The sequence below is a fragment of the Lissotriton vulgaris genome, chromosome 7 (genome assembly GCF_964263255.1).
Source record: "Lissotriton vulgaris chromosome 7, aLisVul1.2, whole genome shotgun sequence".
In the NCBI taxonomy this organism is placed as follows: domain Eukaryota; kingdom Metazoa; phylum Chordata; class Amphibia; order Caudata; family Salamandridae; genus Lissotriton; species Lissotriton vulgaris.
The window spans coordinates 404046233-404064812 of NC_141695.1; the positions used below are offsets into that span (position 1 = coordinate 404046233).

At 44.6% G+C, this 18580-nt stretch overlaps 1 protein-coding gene across 2 annotated transcripts in view; it reads right to left on the reverse strand.

The window, feature by feature from the left end:
* The window catches only part of LOC147701744 (beta-2-glycoprotein 1-like), a 146058-nt gene extending 129142 nt beyond the window's left edge, over window positions 1–16916 (reverse strand). For both annotated transcript variants that reach the window (XM_086930364.1, XM_086930365.1), the window contains exon 1: window positions 16802–16916. In XM_086930364.1, coding sequence (XP_086786490.1) covers window positions 16802–16874 — 73 coding nt within the window. In that variant the 5' untranslated portion in view covers window positions 16875–16916. The remainder of the gene's footprint in view (window positions 1–16801) is intronic.
* Window positions 16917–18580: the final 1664 nt, after the last annotated feature.

The following is an 18580-nucleotide window of genomic DNA, read 5'->3' on the forward strand; positions in this document are numbered from 1 at the left end:
TAATGCCTTCATTGCACAGGTCTCTGTGAAACCTTAAGGTCATATGTTTTAACCTAGTGGATCCATTGAGTTTTACATACTTGTGTGGTTGATAAAAAAAACAGTGCTTAATTTCAACCAGTGGTTTCTGGTGCTTGGCACTAGCACTTAATTGTCAACACCAACGCTTGTAGCAGTCTGCCACTTGGTGGCGCTGTCTACCTAATATGAAGATGAGCCCAACAACAGTCGTTGATAAATTCAATATGTATTGAAAATATATATAAAAAATGACTATTGACTGCCACACAAGCCATTTATATAGCATTGGGGGCCAGGAATAGTCTGAATTGTCACACTTGTAGGACTCTGATGATTAGTAATTGTGTTGGTATTTCATGAGCATATGCCATTTTAGAGTATGGTTGCCAACTGGCTGCATAAGCATTTCTGTTCTGAATCCTTGTTACTCAGTATGTCAGTCCAACTGGTTCAACAGAGTCAACTCATGACTACAGATCCCAGAACACAATCGGTTGTGAATTGAAAACGGAAGAGTGGACTATAGTGTCCTGGTGACATGGAGAGAAATGGCCATGCTGTGCGAGTGTGAACCATACTTTTATAAATGGAAAAGGTGTTTTATTGAAAGGTACCACACTCTTGAAACAAAGGGCACAAAAGCTGAAAGAGAATGGGATCACGTTAATCAACTAATAGCCTTCTCGCCATATCTGAAAAATGTTCACTCCTGTTAAAAACCTGAATGGACGCTTCATGCACGCTCACACGGCCTGGACTGGAGACAACAGTAGTGAAAAACATTCACTTAAAACAAGATATTAACATGAAATCAATTTTTGTGTTGTTTCATCTAAACTTGAAACAGGAAGTAGCGACCACTGGAAGCTAATGTAGACCTTATTTAGGCTTAATAAGGACATGCTCACCTACTTGTTATGAAGGGAAGTAGTTAGGGTGTCTTGATCTCTGGCTGGTTTGTAGAATAGTAAAATGAATGTACATCGTGTAAAACAGTCACATTTAACTACATCCCACTACTCACTTCTTGTGCTTGGAAGAAGGACCCATTTGTAAATCAGGTGCAACTATGTGTTATGCATCAAGGAAGATACCCTGTAGACGCTCTAACAGGCTATTGGCAGCATTAAGCACCTCTTGATGCATGGGGCATCACTGGGTCGTCCTATTGTGTCAACCATAGTCCTGTACAAACTCCTGTTTGATTCTGTGGTGCCTGCTGGAGCACGAGGTAAAGGAACCACAAGAAGTAAACCGTCTTCATTATTTCTATCCCTGCTACTTCATCGATGCCACCACTGTCTGAGGGAGCAAAGGCAATGTCATGGGCCAATAGGGTAGGTAAGGGGTAGCAGCTGCTACTCCAGACTACCTCCAATTGATGTGGATGCAAAATATGTTTTACACCTTTTTCATACTGATGTATATATCTATAGTTTTAGGGGTTTAGGTGTAAGCCAAATTTCTAGAACTCTACAAGGGGGTCCTAGTGTCATCCCACTTGCTCCTCATTGCCTGCAAACACTACTGGCATCACTTAGAAGGAATACATAATTTCAAAGCATTGAAAGTGTACATAAACCATAGGAACTTGCAGCTGACTGAATATGGCATCCTCTTTGTTTCAGATGTTGAAGAGCCTAACCCACCGATATTAAATTCTATTGCAAGATAGTCTACTGTTTCTGGTTATTCAATTACAATAAATAACACAATTGTTGATATAAGCTGTATCAAAGCAATGATGGAAGAAAAAGCCTTGAGTTGAGCTAAAACCCCATCAATTGACTTGGGGCCTTATTTCGATGCCGGCTGACTTTCTGACTGACATGGAAGGTTTACATTCCAACCACCGAAATACAAAATCGGGAGTCGGAGTGTAAATGGGTCAGGGAAACTGACTCAGTTCCGACGATCTCAAGGAGCCCGTTGGCCAGTCGGAAACCGCTCAAAATCCCTTAAGGATGCCATTTCTGCCGACGGGACTATGATGTCGGATTCCGAGAGCCTTTCCATGTCAGCCTTTCCGACATGGAAAGGCTGTCGGAAAGTGACTTTGGAGGGCCCTAGCAGGGCCCCTTTTCCCCTGGCCCTATGGTTGTGGCCATGGGGGGCACCTATGGTGTCCCAATTCACATCCCTGTAGGGATGTGCAAAAACTTCCATTCTACAATGGGAGCTTGCGCTGCAGGCGGTTTCAGACCGTGGTACGAGCTCCCATTATAAAATGAAAGCTTGCAAGCACATCATGTGCAATCGCATCCTAATTGCGTTGTCGAGACCGCCGACCGGAGGCTGGTCAGTTCCACATCAGAGGCAATGCGGTCGGAGGCAACTCTGACCAACATCGTAATGAGGTCCTATGTTATCCTCCTTGAATCAGATGATAAAGACACAATCGGCAATAAAGCTAAACACACCACTCAATACCTTTCTGTTCTGACAGAATCTTAGTGGCCAAAATATTAAATTTGGATGGAGCCTTTAAAATGACAATCGCACCATCAACTATTCCCTTTCAATACTCCATCAAAGATTTCCCCGCCTCCTCTCTGAAATTGAAAACAATTAAATATACAACTCTATACCTGCCTTTGTACAAGTGAAGCAGATTACTACACATGGCATTAAATGATTTAAAAAATACAACTCTTTAGAAGGATCCCAAAAAATAAACATTACCTTTAAAATGTTGTTTTATTGGATAAACTAGATAAATAAACACATAGCTCAGTTCACTAAAATGTCCCCCACCCTCTGCGGAAAAAAAAACTTGTTTTCAAGGATTTCATCACATGACCATGATTGGAACAATTGATGAACTCGGACAGTGTTCTTAGCAGATTTATGGGAAGATGGTAACACTTTGTCATTTGCCTAAATATGCAAAAAAGATAGTACTCCTAACTCTGAAGTGTACAATTTCGTAATGTTTACATCAAACATGGCAAAGATAAAACAGAAAAATAGCCACTCATCACTTTTAAAAAGCTTATAACATACTGTTAAAGTGTGTTCATGTATTTACAAATAAACTGGCAAAATCAGGATCTCTACATTTTTACAGGGAAAATATCTTCAAAACGAAAGCAGTCTCGGTATAGCCACATGCCCACCATGGGCCTTCGACCAAATGCTCAACATAGGTCTGCACAAAAACGACACTTCTGGCACTACAATCCAGCGCATGGAATACCATCCCATCAAATGTTTAGATGATCGAAAGTATTCCAATATTGAAGTGAAACCCAAAAATGAACTAACTTTAATTTTCGAAACACTGTTACTGATCGTGGCTGCATGGTCATGTGTCAACCCTAGTAGCCAAAATTAATATAAATCAACCTAATTTATCTTGAAATGAACATAGCTTCCAATAAATGTGTTTCAAATGGAAAAACTCTGATTAAGTACCATGTCACACAAGGTGGGTCTACGTATATTCCGCTAGAAGATGTAATACTATTTAGTCGGAAACTGTGAGACATGCTATATCATTACAGAAATCCAAACTACCATGAACTGAAGAATTCAGAAAGACTACCAAACATCCTATTCACCAGGGATTACACATTGATGTCTATGTTCGTTTTAACTTCCCTAATACCTAACTTTCCTTTCTTTTGTTTTTCATTCCTCTCTCTATTGCTCTTTCATCTACCAGACAGCACAAGGTGTGTGGTTGCAAAAAACCTATTATAATCTCAACAAAAACTTAGGGCCTCATGAGGAATTGACAAAGGGCAGCGCGGCACGTCTTCTTGCCCCGCTGCCCTATGCCAATATGAAAGGGCAGGAAGGCACTGTATTTATGAAATACGGTGCATTCCTGTCCTTTCTGCCTGTGCGGCGCACAATTTGCTGGCTAGCTTCAAAGTAGGCACCCGTGCACCATGGTGCAAGGGTGCTTCCGTTGAATGCAGGATTTGTTTTTGTGCAGGAAGGGGAAAGAGGAAAAAACGAGGAGAAATAAAAATATTTCTCTTTGTTACACTTGCTTTGGGGAGGCGCAAGGTTTTGGTTCTCCCGAGTTTATGCGATTAAGTAAATCTGTGGCAATGTCCAAATCCATGGCAGTAGCGACTCCTCGAAGGAGTGCTGCGGGGCAGTGGAGCAGGGCAGGGGAGGGGCAGATTAGGGCGGTAGTAAACTCCGGCATACAGCCAAACGGAGGTAAGTAAAGAAATAAATAAATGAAACGAATTACATTGCGCACACTGCAACGCCAAATGGCCATGTAGCGCGCGCAATGTAATTTATTTTATTTATTTATTTCTTTACTTACCTCCGGTCGGCCGTGTGCAGGAGTTTACTACCCCCACCCTGATCCTCCCCCGCCCCACCACCCCACAGCCCTCCCTCGAGGAGTCGCTACTGATCCATGGGTGTTTCGTGTGAAAACAAACTACAACGCTCATGGAACACATCCTTGCCACAGAGTAGGGCAAGGCAGTGACTTGAGCTGCTTTGTCTTACTCCATATCTGGGGGTCATGCAAAGCCATGCAGGGTGGCTGTGCGTTGCCTCATAGATATGATTGAGGAGCCTGTGCTGATGGAGCATCAAAAAAAGTGACACTCTGGCAGCGCAATCCTCTCATTAATAATCCCCTTACTGCACTTAGGTCCCATCCAATGCTTACCGGCTTTATAGTCACCCTCATTTGCTTGCTTTTTATTCAATTGCTTTACAATATCGTCATGTGGTTGCCCTCCCCTGGAGCATGGCCTGTTTACTATCCTTTTGAATGGCTGACTTGTATCCTTCCATTATTCACTTTAATGGGAACTACTTTTTTATTTTTAGGTAAGCACTCCATGACATTGCATGTGTTTTCCAGCTCTCTCTCCCGTGTGACTCTGCCACAGTCAAATATCTGCCCCCCCCCATGCTCCACATTGCTCGCTCTTGTGTGCTGCTTGTTCTCTATTTGTGTGCTTAAACTGCCGACAAATCCCCTGACACTCTGTGTTACCCTCTCCCTCATGTGCTGCTTTTCTCTTCTCCTCCACTCACCTTCATCTTTATTTAATGTCCCCTCCCGCTCCATTGTGCTTCCCCACTGCCACCCATTTAACCCTCCCCCAATACTAATCCTTCCTGCCCACTCCATATTGCATCCTGCCAGCCTCTGCGCCTCTGATCAGTTTTTAAATTATTTAGTGGTCCCGGCAGCAATCCTACCACTTACAGCTCTTTTATTTACCAATTCAAGATGTGTCTGACTTTTGTTTTTTGCAAATGCTGCATAGCATCGGGAATAAAGCACTGTCAAAGCCAAAAAGGTGAAAAAGAAGAGACCTATTGCCCGTGGAAATGTTTATTTCCATCTGATGCGTCACATGGATGGTCATTTCATGATATTTGAACATTATACCTAAAACCAAAGAAGCATTATGGGGCATATTATCAAGGGGGTTTATCTCCGCTTTTTTGGCTTTAAAAGCCAAGAAAGCGGAGATAAAATTATCTCCCTATTACCTAGCTGTCGCTAACACCAGTTAGCGACAGCTAGTAGGAGATAGCGACCATCTTGGGCCTCGCTTTGCATGTCAGTGATATTTATCACTAATGACATGCAAAGTGGGCGTGCCAAGATGTTAGCGACTGGAAACAGTCGCTAACATCGCTATCTCCTATTACCAACTTTTGGAGATATTCGCGCTAAGCGCGAATATTTCCAAAAGCTAACACCTGCCCCTGAGCAGTTCTTAGCCATGTTATCCAATGGTAGGTGGATAACATGGCTAAGAGCATTAGCTCGGTAATGCATGAATATCGCTGACTTTTCAGCGATATTCATGCATTTCGGCCGATTTTTATCGCTTAGGAGATAAACCTTAATAATAGCAAGGTTCCTAAGCGATAAAAATCGCCGCAGCTCGGCGATAAAAATATCCCCGCTAAACCAACATAGCGATAATTATCGCTAGTTGTTGGTAATATGCCCCTATGTTTTTTATAACGAAATAGTGAACGGTGCCCTGGATTGTCATGGCACTCTTGCTATGGCGCTGCTAGTGCTGTTAGGTGTGTTCAAGGTCTGACTGGGACAGAAAGTGGGACTGGACACCAAAATAAAAGTGACCTTGATTAATGAACTACATAGCTAAAACGAAAGTGGGCCATGTTTGCCAACTGTGGCAGTTTTGAACTTGCAAAGACATGCTGTTTAAGTGTTGTGCAAGGTCTGGACGAATGCACGAAATTATGCATGTTGCAGGCAATGTTTGTTTTAATATCAGAGAAATCAACAGTAAAAACAGGCCCAGCAGACCATAAAAAAGAACACAAACCGGCCCACACACTGACCTGTCAGACCAGCCCATCTGGCACTAACCTAAGTGCCCTATAGGGCAGCGCGACCCTGAGTGCGTGCAATGGAGGACGAGAGCAGCGGCGCTATCACAACGCTGCCTTGCCAGGGACAAAGAACCAAGGGGCAGCGACTCCCCTGTAGAGCTCTCCTTGCCTTTTTAATCTGTTTAATGGTGCTTCAAAGACAAGGGAGCATTCAAAGTGCTGCAACTGGAAATAATCTGCACAGCTTGAGGGGGAGCCTCAGCTTTGTTGCTGCTGTGCGGGGGCCGCTTCCTGTGCATGCAGTAAAACGCGGCTGCAAGCTGCAAGGCTATTTCGATGCACGACCGAAGCTGGGCTGAGCTCCTGCCTGGCCGCCATTTAGGATTTTATATACAAACATATTTATTGCCTGACGTAAATTACATGTCCCACATGTAGGCAATCAAAATGTCATCCCTTTGTGTGTAGATTATATTAACTACAGTGGGTTGGCATTTATGTAAAAAATATTTAAGCCACAATATTTATGCCAGACAATTGAATGACGTTGGAATGGTGGTATTATAATTTATACCTCCAGGTGCGCATTTTCTGATGAAACAGCTAACTTGAGCACTCCGGCCCTTTTCCTGTCCTGGGCGATTTCATTCTGGCTAACCACAGGACACCGAAAGAGGGGGAAGATAGATGATGCCGGATTATTGAGCATGCCGGGAGAACTAGACCGCGCTTTCAGTCAGAGTAACAGTACGAAACTTCATTTAACCTATATCTGAATACCTAAACTGTGATGTATGCTGTTTTCGCGTTTATTTGTCTTTTTCTTTCATTTCAAATAAGTTTTTATTAGGATTTTGTATGAGCAGGAAACTACAGCTGAAAATATTTCGAAAAAGCAATCCATGGCGATGTACTGTTAGACTTGGCCCTTTTTGCAGGGTCATCCCTGAACTTTTTGCATACCTCCTCTATTTTTTCTTACCTGTTCTTGGTTATTTTATGACTCTTGGCACTTTATCACTGCTGATCAGTGTTAAAGTGCATGTGCTCTCTATTGTAAACTTGGTAAGATTGGTCTACACCTGTTTGGCATATTTAATTAACCTATTAGTCCCTTGTTTTGAGCAAAAAAGGGGTACCCCTGAAAATCAGGGCGGAAGTAACATTTGAGTGAAAAACATTTAGGAAACAGAATATTAAGTAGACTATTAAAATATCTGCAACAATATAGATAACAGATGCAATTACAGTGTACAAATATTTTTATTATTTATTTCTCATTTTTTTGCCATTATTTAGTGCTGAAAAAACAACATTTATATTTCATTATTTATATCCAACTTAAAATGCAGTAAATCTCATTTCATTTAAAAGATACGATTCTTAAATGACCTAATCCTATTCACACTTTCCTCCCCATTCAAGCACTATAGATTGATAAATACCTACACATACCTAATTTTGTATAACATGTGTTCAATTTAGAATAAAGCTTTAATTATCTATTTAGTACGTAGATGTCACTGATGACTAGACTTGTACATGATTTGCATCATCGCTTAATGTCAGATTTTTTTAACAAAGTGCCGAGGATAGTTTTTTTTACCAGTGGAGATATGGTGTCTGTTTTATTCACTATATAGAGAGGAGGTGCATTCACTCCAGCCAGTCCCTGAGGGGGTTGAGGTGTGTCCTGACCTGCCTGGGTGTCTCAGCGCTAGGCTGAATAGATCGTAGCTGAATTTAGAGTAGTGGGAGGAATTTTGCCTTACACCTGAATAGGCCTGGGCTGCATTTGGAGTGGTGGGAGGAGTAGTACCTGCCCCCGAATAGGGCTGTGTCTGCCTTCTACAATGTTGGCTCCACCCCGCTGTGGTATATCTGGGGCCAGGGCCTACACTGTGAATTGGGGTATTGCGCACTTCTAAATATGTTTTAAAGTGCCCACAAAACAAAGACATGGGCACTATAAGTAAAAGGGCTGTGACTCCATGTGAGGGAGAAGACACTGCGTGGACTGTATCTATAGGACTGCTGTGTGCCAGGAGAAACCGCCATTTGGGACTATCTGCTTGTGAGACTGACCGGCTGCCTGCTGAGTGGCTTAAGGGACTGCCACTCTGCTGGGTGACCCAGTGGGCTGGCCTGCCTGTGCCCTGTTCTCTGCCCCCCAGTGATCTCTTGAGACTTACTGGCCTGCCCTGTGGGTGGGAGAAATTAGCACCGGGCAAGCGCTTTATTTTTACAGCAAGCACGTGGTGAGCACTTCACTTTAAAAACCTGGGAGGAGTGTTTTTGACTCAGCTCCCTGATCAGCATGTGTTGAGAGCGCTGTTGTTGTGGTTTTAAAACAGTTGCAGTGCTGGTTACTTTTCCAGCACTGTGCGGCATGTACCAATTAAAACAGAGCAGGGGTCTCTGCTGAAGTAGCCCGTGCTGTGAGGACCAGACAGAGGTGTGGGGTGGTGGCTGGATGTGCTGAGAGAGCCCGAGAAGTGGGCTCACTCTCTAACGTGCGGCCTTAGATCCAAAGTCAGTGCAGGTGCTACCCTGCATTATTGTGCCGGAAGAAGGGCTGCTCTACACCCTCAATGGAGCTGGGAGGAGTTGTGGCTCACTGCAGTCCCAGCAGGCAGCCCCCACTGCCACTGGAAACCAGGCAGAAATAACCAATCGCATGGCTAAGCCTGGGTGTAGGCGGGGCCAAGCGGGACCGCGTTCCCAAAGTAAACTGAAGACAGCAGGCCCGACAGAGAGTTTTCTCCGTGCCCTGCCCCTTTTGTCTCCAAAGCGGAGCAGCTGCACCACATGGTTGCGGGCCGCCGTGGGTCCAGGAGTCTGGGTGGCAGGCCCTGGCATGCCGCAGACTTTTGCCTACGGAGAAGAGCAAAGTCGACGGAGACTTCGCTGCATGTCCCACCGCAGCAGCACAGATTGGAGCCACTGCAGCGCGAGGTTGCCGGGTGAGTGATCCGATTCTCTTGAGGTCCCTGCCAGAGGAGGCCGGTGTGGAATCCTCATCAATCCCTGCATTTGGCAGGCAACAGCATCTCATGATCACGGGCAGCTACCTAGGGGGCAATTCTTGTTCCTTTTGACTCTGCACCATGGGGCGGATCCTCGACGGTGGCCCCGTTACTGGGACCTACCACATTTGCCCGGATAGACACGCCCGACAGCTGGTGGCCTATGAGGGGGGCACAAAAGCAGAGCACCATCCTGCTTTTGGAAGGGTAGGTGTGCAAGGGGGTGCCCAGGAATTACGGCATTCCCGGGTGTAGGTGGGCAGGTGGCCCAGGAGCCTACGGGGGAGAGACAAAAGCACTTAATTCCCTGCAAGAGGCCCAGGAGTGAGGGGCCCTATCGCCTGAGGAGGATGGGGTAATATGCATATGGTACTGTGTCTTGGTGATTAGTGGGTTTACCTATCACCTGCTTCATGTGTACTGTAATGGTGGTATGCTTGATGTGGGCATGATATTTCCATAATGTGTGCAATCTACTATTACTTACTATAGTGTACGGCTGATGATGTTGTTAATGCCTAAGGCTTTACGCTAAGTGCAATCATACCAGTAGTTACTGGTGACCCTAACTGTAATGTTTATGACAGTGGCCTGATTGGCCAAGTTATTTATGTAATCCCTGTGAACTCATGACAAGTGCCTGGTGGCTCAGTAATATATGTGGTTGTGATCTAATGTGGAACGAACAAACTCCAGCTCAGCATCAGACATTCACCCACTCTGCAATCTTTCAGGAAAAGCCTCAAGACATGGCTCTTTGGGTGAGACTGGGCTGCACGATTCCCCCCTCCCCAGCGCCTCGAGGGCCTCATGGGTGAGTAGCGCGCTTCACAAAAATCTGATTGATTGATTGGTTAATGTTTTTTTATGGATAATACAAAGGATATTTTTATATATCATTGTGTGGAGTCTCTTTTGTGGTGTTCCTAGTGTGTCACTGGTGTGTGAGTGTGCTGCGCAAACGCTTTACACATTGCCTCTGGGATAAGCCTGACTGCTCTGCCAAGCTACCGAGGGGTTGAGCAAGGGTTATCTTCGGTGTGTAACTCCCGTGCCCTGACTAGAGTAGGGGGTTCGGCCTGGCTTAGGAGCATACCCTAGCCAACCAGAAACCCCATTTCTAACAGGTACCAAAAGGTCGTATGGATACAACAGAATAATACATGATGAATGAGCTTCATTTAACATCGGAGGACAGGTCTAATGGAATATGTGTGGGAAAATGAAGTAATATTATCTGTTATTTCTATGGTGAGAGAGTGAACCAGGTTAGTGAGGCAGGTGTGTGGGGTACCCTAGTTGATAGAATGATGAGTGGAGAGCAAGAGAGACAAAGATAGAAATGAAATAGAGAGCAGAAGAAGAGGAGAGATGGGGGTGTTGCAGAGGAGCAGTTGGGTAGGGAACGGAGGGGGCGGATGGCTACTCTATACACGACTGCATTTATTTGCCTTTTGATGTATTTGTGAGAGAGGAGAATGTCTTAACCTGTGCCTCCTTGTCTTGAAAGCAGGTTGGAAGCTTCATATATGGAATACTATGATGGTGTGAATCAGTGTCAGTTGGTAGTCTGTTACGGCTTAACTCCTGCTGAGTGAAGTACTGTTTATTCTGAAGACATTGTTAATATAGCAATATAGCCCATTGCCGAAAATTATAGCTTCTATCAGAGTCCTTTTTTATGATTTGTAGACCTGAGCCGCAGGCAAGGACCTATAACACATGAGAGGGCATTTGACAAGCATTATAGCCTGAGACTGAAGGGCTATAATGCTATTAAAGCATTTCACTACTGAGTAAAATGTTGTAAAATCAACAGGGGGAAACAGAAATATGTCATTTGAATGTTGGAGCAGAAGGTCTGTACCAGCCATTATTGGCCCTGAGCAAAATCCACTGTCTTCACTGGGGCTCACAGCATTCGAATGTTCTAATATAGCATCAGAGCCTGCCGTAGCGGACTCTACTGGCCATAAATGCTCCGCTCCAGTATTAAAGGCCCGAGCCGAAGACAAGAGTCGCTGACAAGGGAGCGGACCTTTAATGGCCAGTAGAGCCCACTACAGAGGGCTCTAAGGCTATTAGAACATTCTCCCACTAGAGAGCAGAATGTTCTAATTAGCAAAAACAAAGAAGTCAGGGGGTTGAAATTCCTTTGCGCTTCCTGAGGCCTTTGTTCACAGCTGTTGCTGTGAACAAACATTGGAATGTTAATAGGCCTTGTCACCCCACAACTGCTCCTCCTGGGTGATTTTATCATTCTTATGTGGCCAAAAGGTGACAAATGAGCTGTCTCATTCAGACCTCTAATGTCTCAACGACATGGATCCTCTACATATCATTCTGATTGACAGCTAAGGTATCACACTTCTGTAGACCACCGTTCCATCCCCCCCTGACTAGGTTTGGGCCTAGGCCAGAGGCTCGGGTTTCCTCTGCTCTTACAGCTGGTAAGATAGCTCAGTGGTTTCGGTGCCTGTTTCAGAGATCTTTGTGTAGGTAACAGTAACGAACACAAACAGGGCTAATTTATCCTTGCACATTTATTAAAATGAGTACAGTTAAGCCGAGTAATAACAAGACCTTAAATTGAAGAAGAAAGTTCCACGTCACTTTGTGGATAATGCTATTTAAATAGGCAAAAACGTATCCCCATGCCTTTTAGGAAATCAGTCTAAAATCCCCAAAAGTCGTTGCCTCAGCAAGGGTGGTCGTACTGAGGAAATGTCAGTCAAATATCTAGCGCCAACCTCAGAGGAGTCACCTCTAGCAGCTTTGGAATCATTGCGGAAAGTCATTTGAAACATATGCAAACATTCATTCATACATCATTCATTCATTCATCATCATGGGTCTCGTGTCCGTGCGGATTAAGGGCGCCGGCAAGTGTGTTGTAATGACAGAAGCCTAGCAGATTGGCCATTATGTGCTGCAGCACCGCTCGGGTGGTTGTGAGATGAAGCAAGACATTGGCCCCTTTGCCGGAATTGTCAAAAGGTTGCCATTATTTCATTGAACTTTTTCTGTGGTTATTCGTTCCTTTGGCTTGTGTGAGGAAGTACCTGCCCTCTGTCCCAGACACCAGCTACCCGTCCGCACAGATCAAAGCCACAAATCACCAGGTGACGATGCGTCACTTGTGACCTGTCACTGAGGTTAGATAGAGAAGGAAAAAAGACTATGACACGAGCCGAGCCTTATCATAGAATAACAGCAGAGGGGCCACATCATCAAAGGCTCTAACCTTGCCCTAGGCCTGTGTCTAATCATATGTACACAGAAGAGGCGGGGAAGGGGCTTGTGCGGGAGGGTAAGGAGGTAGGAGGGTGTCTTCCAGCTCACCTGATGGTTCCCTGCTACACTGAAAATTTAAAATGTGCTTAAGCACAACAGAAGAGTGACTGTGACCAGTAGAGGGGGGGAGTTGGGATTATTGGAAGGGCTTTAGAAACCATAAATCGGATTTACCAAGAGTCAAAAATAACATGATGCTATGTTATGCGAACACCAAAAATCTTTGCATTGTCAAAGGTCAGTTTTGTCATATATATTAGTTATTGCAAACATTACACATATTACGTATGAAAATATCTTACCTTACACTTCTTTTGATAATTGTGCCTGTTTTCATTTGACTCTAATACACTATGCAAGTCGGGTGTATGTGACTTTAGTGAGCTCGTTTTCTGTGGCACCCTGGATGTACTTGCGCCATTCCATTTTTCGCACAATTTGCATCCATTATCAAGGGTTTCACACAGTGGGGTATTTTACAGGCCCGTTGCATGGCTCTTGCACCATGCAACTTGGTATAAGAGCAATGCAGCACAAAAAAGAGACTTATGAAGCCACATATGGCCACCTTGCGTGGCCCAGACTGTCTTCATAAATCTTGAGTGAAGCAACACAGCGCAAATTGCTTAATCTGCACCACGAATGCATTCCACAGGCGTTGTGTGGGTGTTTTCCTGCACCGCCTATGTTTTTTTACGCATTCCCGGCTCGCCGGGGATAGATTTTGTTAGCTTTGTTTATCTTGTTCTTACAAGGAACAGAATTTTCAAGCTTCAATACATTGAGAACAGGCACACAAATTCTCCCAACACTAAGGAAGTTTGACAACTGGCCCCATGGCCTTACGTCAACTTCATTTGCTGCCCATGAGCAAGTGCACCAACTTCAAAGCAGTATGTGCGATGCATCTTATATACTACTCTCAAAGTTCCAGCTTTTTAGGAAGGTAACTTATTAAACAAGCTACTTGGAAGACCGTGAGAACCGTGGGACAGATCCTCTAAAAAACACACCAATATTAAATTGAAGATATGGGGTGATAGAGCATTAAATGTTCAAAGAGTGTTGTGGAGACCAAGTAAGGAGTGTGTGTCAAGGGTATACAGGAGGGTATACAGGAGACAGTGCTATGTTGGCCATCCTGACACCGGCAACCTCACAACTCCTCATGCAAACCGCCTGCTACCATCTCTGTAGGTCCGCAAGTGGCTGGCTCCGTCCTTTACATGGAAGACACCGGATGCATTCTGGAGGGGAGAGTCATTGAAATACGTTCTTTTAATTAAACTCTTTTTTATTTTGTTCATCAGTCTCCACGTATTTATAATCTCTAGCTTCAGGTCATTACAGTTCATTTTATTGTCTATGCAAGACATTGTTGCATTCACCTTTATTGATTAAAGGATGCACCCCTTATCTTTGTCACCCAGAACTGCATCAGCAGCTTCTGAGGTCCTTGACTCTAGCCGCCAGAGATCTATTTTCCATGATGATGGGTCTGGTTTTGTTAAAAAAACATGGGTGTTCGGGTGCCGCAAAAGTTAAAGTCCATTCATATACATGTCCAACTCCAAGTTGTACATAATCCAGAACATCTTTATTTTTCATTGATGATAGCAAAAGTCAGTCAACGCGTTTCGTTCACAACATAGTGTAGTTTATCAGGGCAAGTAGAATTGCACATCCTTCAAATATGGTATTCGGTTTCCAAATTCCCCACGCTGCAAACCCGGTCCTCATATCTCCTGCTGATATGAATAATTCAGCCAGGGTCGGATATTATGTCTCCATCTACTAGCCATCATGAATAGGAACAAAACGTGTTGGCTGTCGATGCTATCATCAATGAAAAATAAAGTTGTTCTGGATTACATACAACCTGGAGTTGGTCTTGTATATGAATAAACGTTCACTTTTGGGGTGCACCGCCATCTATGTATTTTGGATTCTGTTTGACCCTCTGGTCGCACCTTGAGAGTGGCAGGTGCTTTGGTTTGGTGCATGCAGTAAAATTACATTATTGGATAGATTGAGGAGGTGCGGTATCCTGGGTGGCTCGCTGCTCTATTTTGCGTGTGAAGGGACCCTGGTTTTGTTGCAAAGGATGACTGTTTTCTGATGGATCTTTGGTTCCCTCTCATTATTGTCTTCCACATCCCTGTTGAACCTGATAGCGTTTGTTAGGGTGACCAGAATTTTAAAGCAAAAAAACGGGACATTTCACAAAAATAGAAGAAGGACTATAATTTTACATCAAGAGAGCGCAAAGAATGACAGCTCTCCTCAGCAGAGAATTACAAAACAGACAGGAACATTATACATAAGATCCGATTTTTAAACCCAGTGGCTTGCCTGCGAATTAAATTGCTTTCTTGGAAAAACTGCTTCGTAAAACATTTTAAAAAAACACCTTCCCCCATTTTTAGTCGACCCTCTCCAAAAACCGGGATATGAGCTAAATTTCTCGAAATCTGCCTGGACAGCTGATGAAAAACAGGGACCGTCCTGGCAAATCCGGGACACCTGGTTACCCTAGCGTTTGTGCCAGTGTCACCACTCATTCAGATAGTTTCACCATATCTTTTCTATTAACCTGTGTAAGAAGCCTTTGATTTGGTACGGCCTATAGGAGTTATCCTTAGAGAAAGGACCAACCCTTCTCCAGGGGTCTGTGCGTCCCTTTGGGGAGTAGGGGTCCTCTGTACCTCTCTGCTTGCTATTCTTACTTTTAGTTCCTTCAGGGACTCTTCCTGGAATGGCCTTCTCCTGCACTTCATTCCAGTACTATCACTTTCTCCAGGGGGCAGAGTAAAATGCCACTACTCTTTAGCTTGGTCAAGCCTCTTGTTTTCAAATAGCTCATGCACACTGAACAAAATGCCACTAATATGGCATTGCTGCACCTTTTCGTAGGGTAGGACCTTACAAACATTTCCATCATGGAGCGGAGTCAGATTTTGTGGAGTTTTGCGTTCAGTAGGGTGGGTTTTAATAAGTTGTAAGTTTTCATTTTAGTGAGTAAGACCAGAAGACTGAATTATATTGCCTGCATAGTCCCTTGGTTAGTTTGGGTCCACCCGTCTGTACACAACATCTCATCATCCCACAGCCCCTTTTGCTGTTAACACAGACCTCTGCAGCATATAGCTACTCCGATCCATTGACCTCTACAATGTAAAGCCTTTGTTTTGTTGACTATGATCAACCTCCGCAATAGAAAAGCTATTTTATTTGTTGACTTTGAACACAACAATGCTGTTTCCTGTCTTCTGTTAACCAGGGCTTCCGCAATGTACAACCTTTTCTGGTTGCGGACAAAAATCAACTCCTATTATGGAAAGCCTCTTCCATCAGTTTACTAAGAACTCTACGATGGGCAGCCTCTCCCATATCTTGGTGAAGACCGGCCTATATATTGTACAACCTCTTCCGTCTGTTGAACAAGACCTTTGCAATGTACAACCTCTTCCACCTGTCAACCCAGAGTTCTGTAAAGTAGTGCACCTTTGTAGCTGCAAAAAAATCCACACAGCACCCACCATAAAAAGGACAAAAAACAAGCCCATCCATCCATTTCCCTACCTGCTGCCAATACATGTTCACTGGAAAGTCTCCAGCTTTAAATGTCAGGTGGAGGCAAGGCTATTTAGTTCACCACCAAGGGTATCAACTCGATAAAACTATGACTGCTTTTGACAGCTCACAATGGTAATCACTTATGGGAAGACAGTTGCAAAGTCCAACACCACAGATCTCTGATCCATCTCTTCCCCCAACCTATATACCTGTTCAGGACCACAAACTTTGAATAAGATATCTGAGAATGGACAACCCAGTGCAGTAACCTGCTAAATGGACTATGAAAAGCCGACTTATAGAAAAACATAAACTGCACACCTATCTCTTACACGTCTTCATCCATCGCACTGCTAAGCCCTGTGTCCAATAACCGCACCTAAGTTGACATCACACGTGATATAGAAACACATCCCACATAGGGTGTAAACAAAGACAGCAACCTTCCAGCCACACACCCTACACACTGTAGCGTGCTACCAATGTAGGCAAGCGCTTCAGCTCCCCTCATAAAGGTAGTGAGCGCTATATAAATGTTGCTCTGATGATGGTTTTCAGAGCGCCAGACAAGCATCCCTTACCTTGCCCATTCGTTATAGAGATGGTGAGGAGGATGGAGCTAAGGGAAAGAAGAAAACTGACGCAACGAGACATCCTCCTGGTTCTTTGGATGACCAACAAGCTGAAGGACTTCACATTCCCAAACTCTGAAATCTGGATTATTTGTAACAGAGGGTAGTTAATGAGTGACTACAAAGGGGGCTGGCTGGAGCGCGCTGGGGAGGGGTTAATTGACAGGACAGGGAGGAAGACGTGCCAAAGGCCATGCTGACAGGTGGGCGACATTTACGGTTTCCTGGTGAACCTTGGATCCACGTAGGAATGTTTTTGGTCAGTGTGTGTTCAGAAACATCAACAGGCGGCCACGCCACATTGCTGAGTACAGAGGGAAGGTCACACAGAACATCACAGGCTTCTTGTAAGCTGTGGAACGGACTCTCCCATTAAAGGGACTGTCCTGAGCTTTTTGAGGCTACCTGTGTACTGCATGGCGTGCTGTCTATCGGACTATCTTGGTGTGATGTCACAGGGGCCCTGTCTGGCAGAAGAGTCTGCATTGAATAACCAGCTTATCAGAGACATTTCCCTCCAGTAAAACTCACATTCCAGGCAACTCTTCACCTGCCCTAATGACCTTTCAGAGACCCCATGCTCTCGGGGCAGCCCCTGAACTCTATAAAAACACCCAGTGTAGTTTTAGGAGCCGCCATGCTGTGTGAATTGTGCAACTGTTCACCAACTATCATTGCAGTGGCATTAACTTTGCAAAGGAAGCTGCCTTTTCCAACCGGAACTGCTCATGAGACACTTGAGAATATGAGAGCTTTCTGGACACTTTGTGGCACGAGGCACTACATTCTTCATGGCTAATGATGAGCATTAGTTGGAAAGGTCCATCAGCCACAACGCACCATGGTGTAGTGCAGATTAAGGGGCAGATTTACAAGCCCCTTGTGCCTCTTTTACGCTGCCGTTGCATCACTGTTGTGACGCAGCGGTGGCGCAAAAGATGCGCCATGGTGTGGGGTATTTACAACGTGACGCATCTGGGAGATGTGTCACATTGTAAAGCCCTGCACCATAAGGAGGCGTTCCGGCGCAGGGGGTGGGGCGTTCCTACGCAGGAACGCCTCCTAAAAGTGGCTGACTGAAATCTACAAGTTTTCACTCAGTCACTTTTAGGCCAATGCTGCGTCAAATCCCTGCGCCTGCTTGAAGCAGGCGTAAGGTTTGATGCAGCATTGGACAGATAGGGCCCCCCAGAGCATTGCTGGAGCTGTGTCACGCTTGGCCTACGCGTTTTTGCCCCATGGTGCGCCGCATTGTAAATGCGGCGCACCATGGCTGGCGGAGCTTTGGCGCACAATAACTGGCGCAGGGATGCGCCAGTTATTGTAAATCTGCCCCCCAGGGTTTGTGCTTCTTGTGGTTCTAGTATAGAATAAAACGCATTCTTTTTAATAGCGCTTCGTACCACAGTTTTTCAGTTTCTAAGCACTGTAAGTAACTGACTCCCTAATTACAAAATGTAATAGAACGCTACAGGGCAGCAATGGAAGCAGGAAAGGTGGTTGAGTTTTCCATTCTGGGGGTCTTAATCTTCTCATCACACCAGCAAGTGTGTAAACCATTGGACTACATTGCATAGAATTTATGTACGCTGTGTTCATAGAAAGAGACAACGTGGAGCGTGTTGGTGATTTATTTTTTCTGCAGTGTACAAGAATGCCATTTCAGCTTTAGCTACAATGTTTTCTTATTGAACAGGGGGTCACAGTGTTCCAGGGTCCCCCTGGACG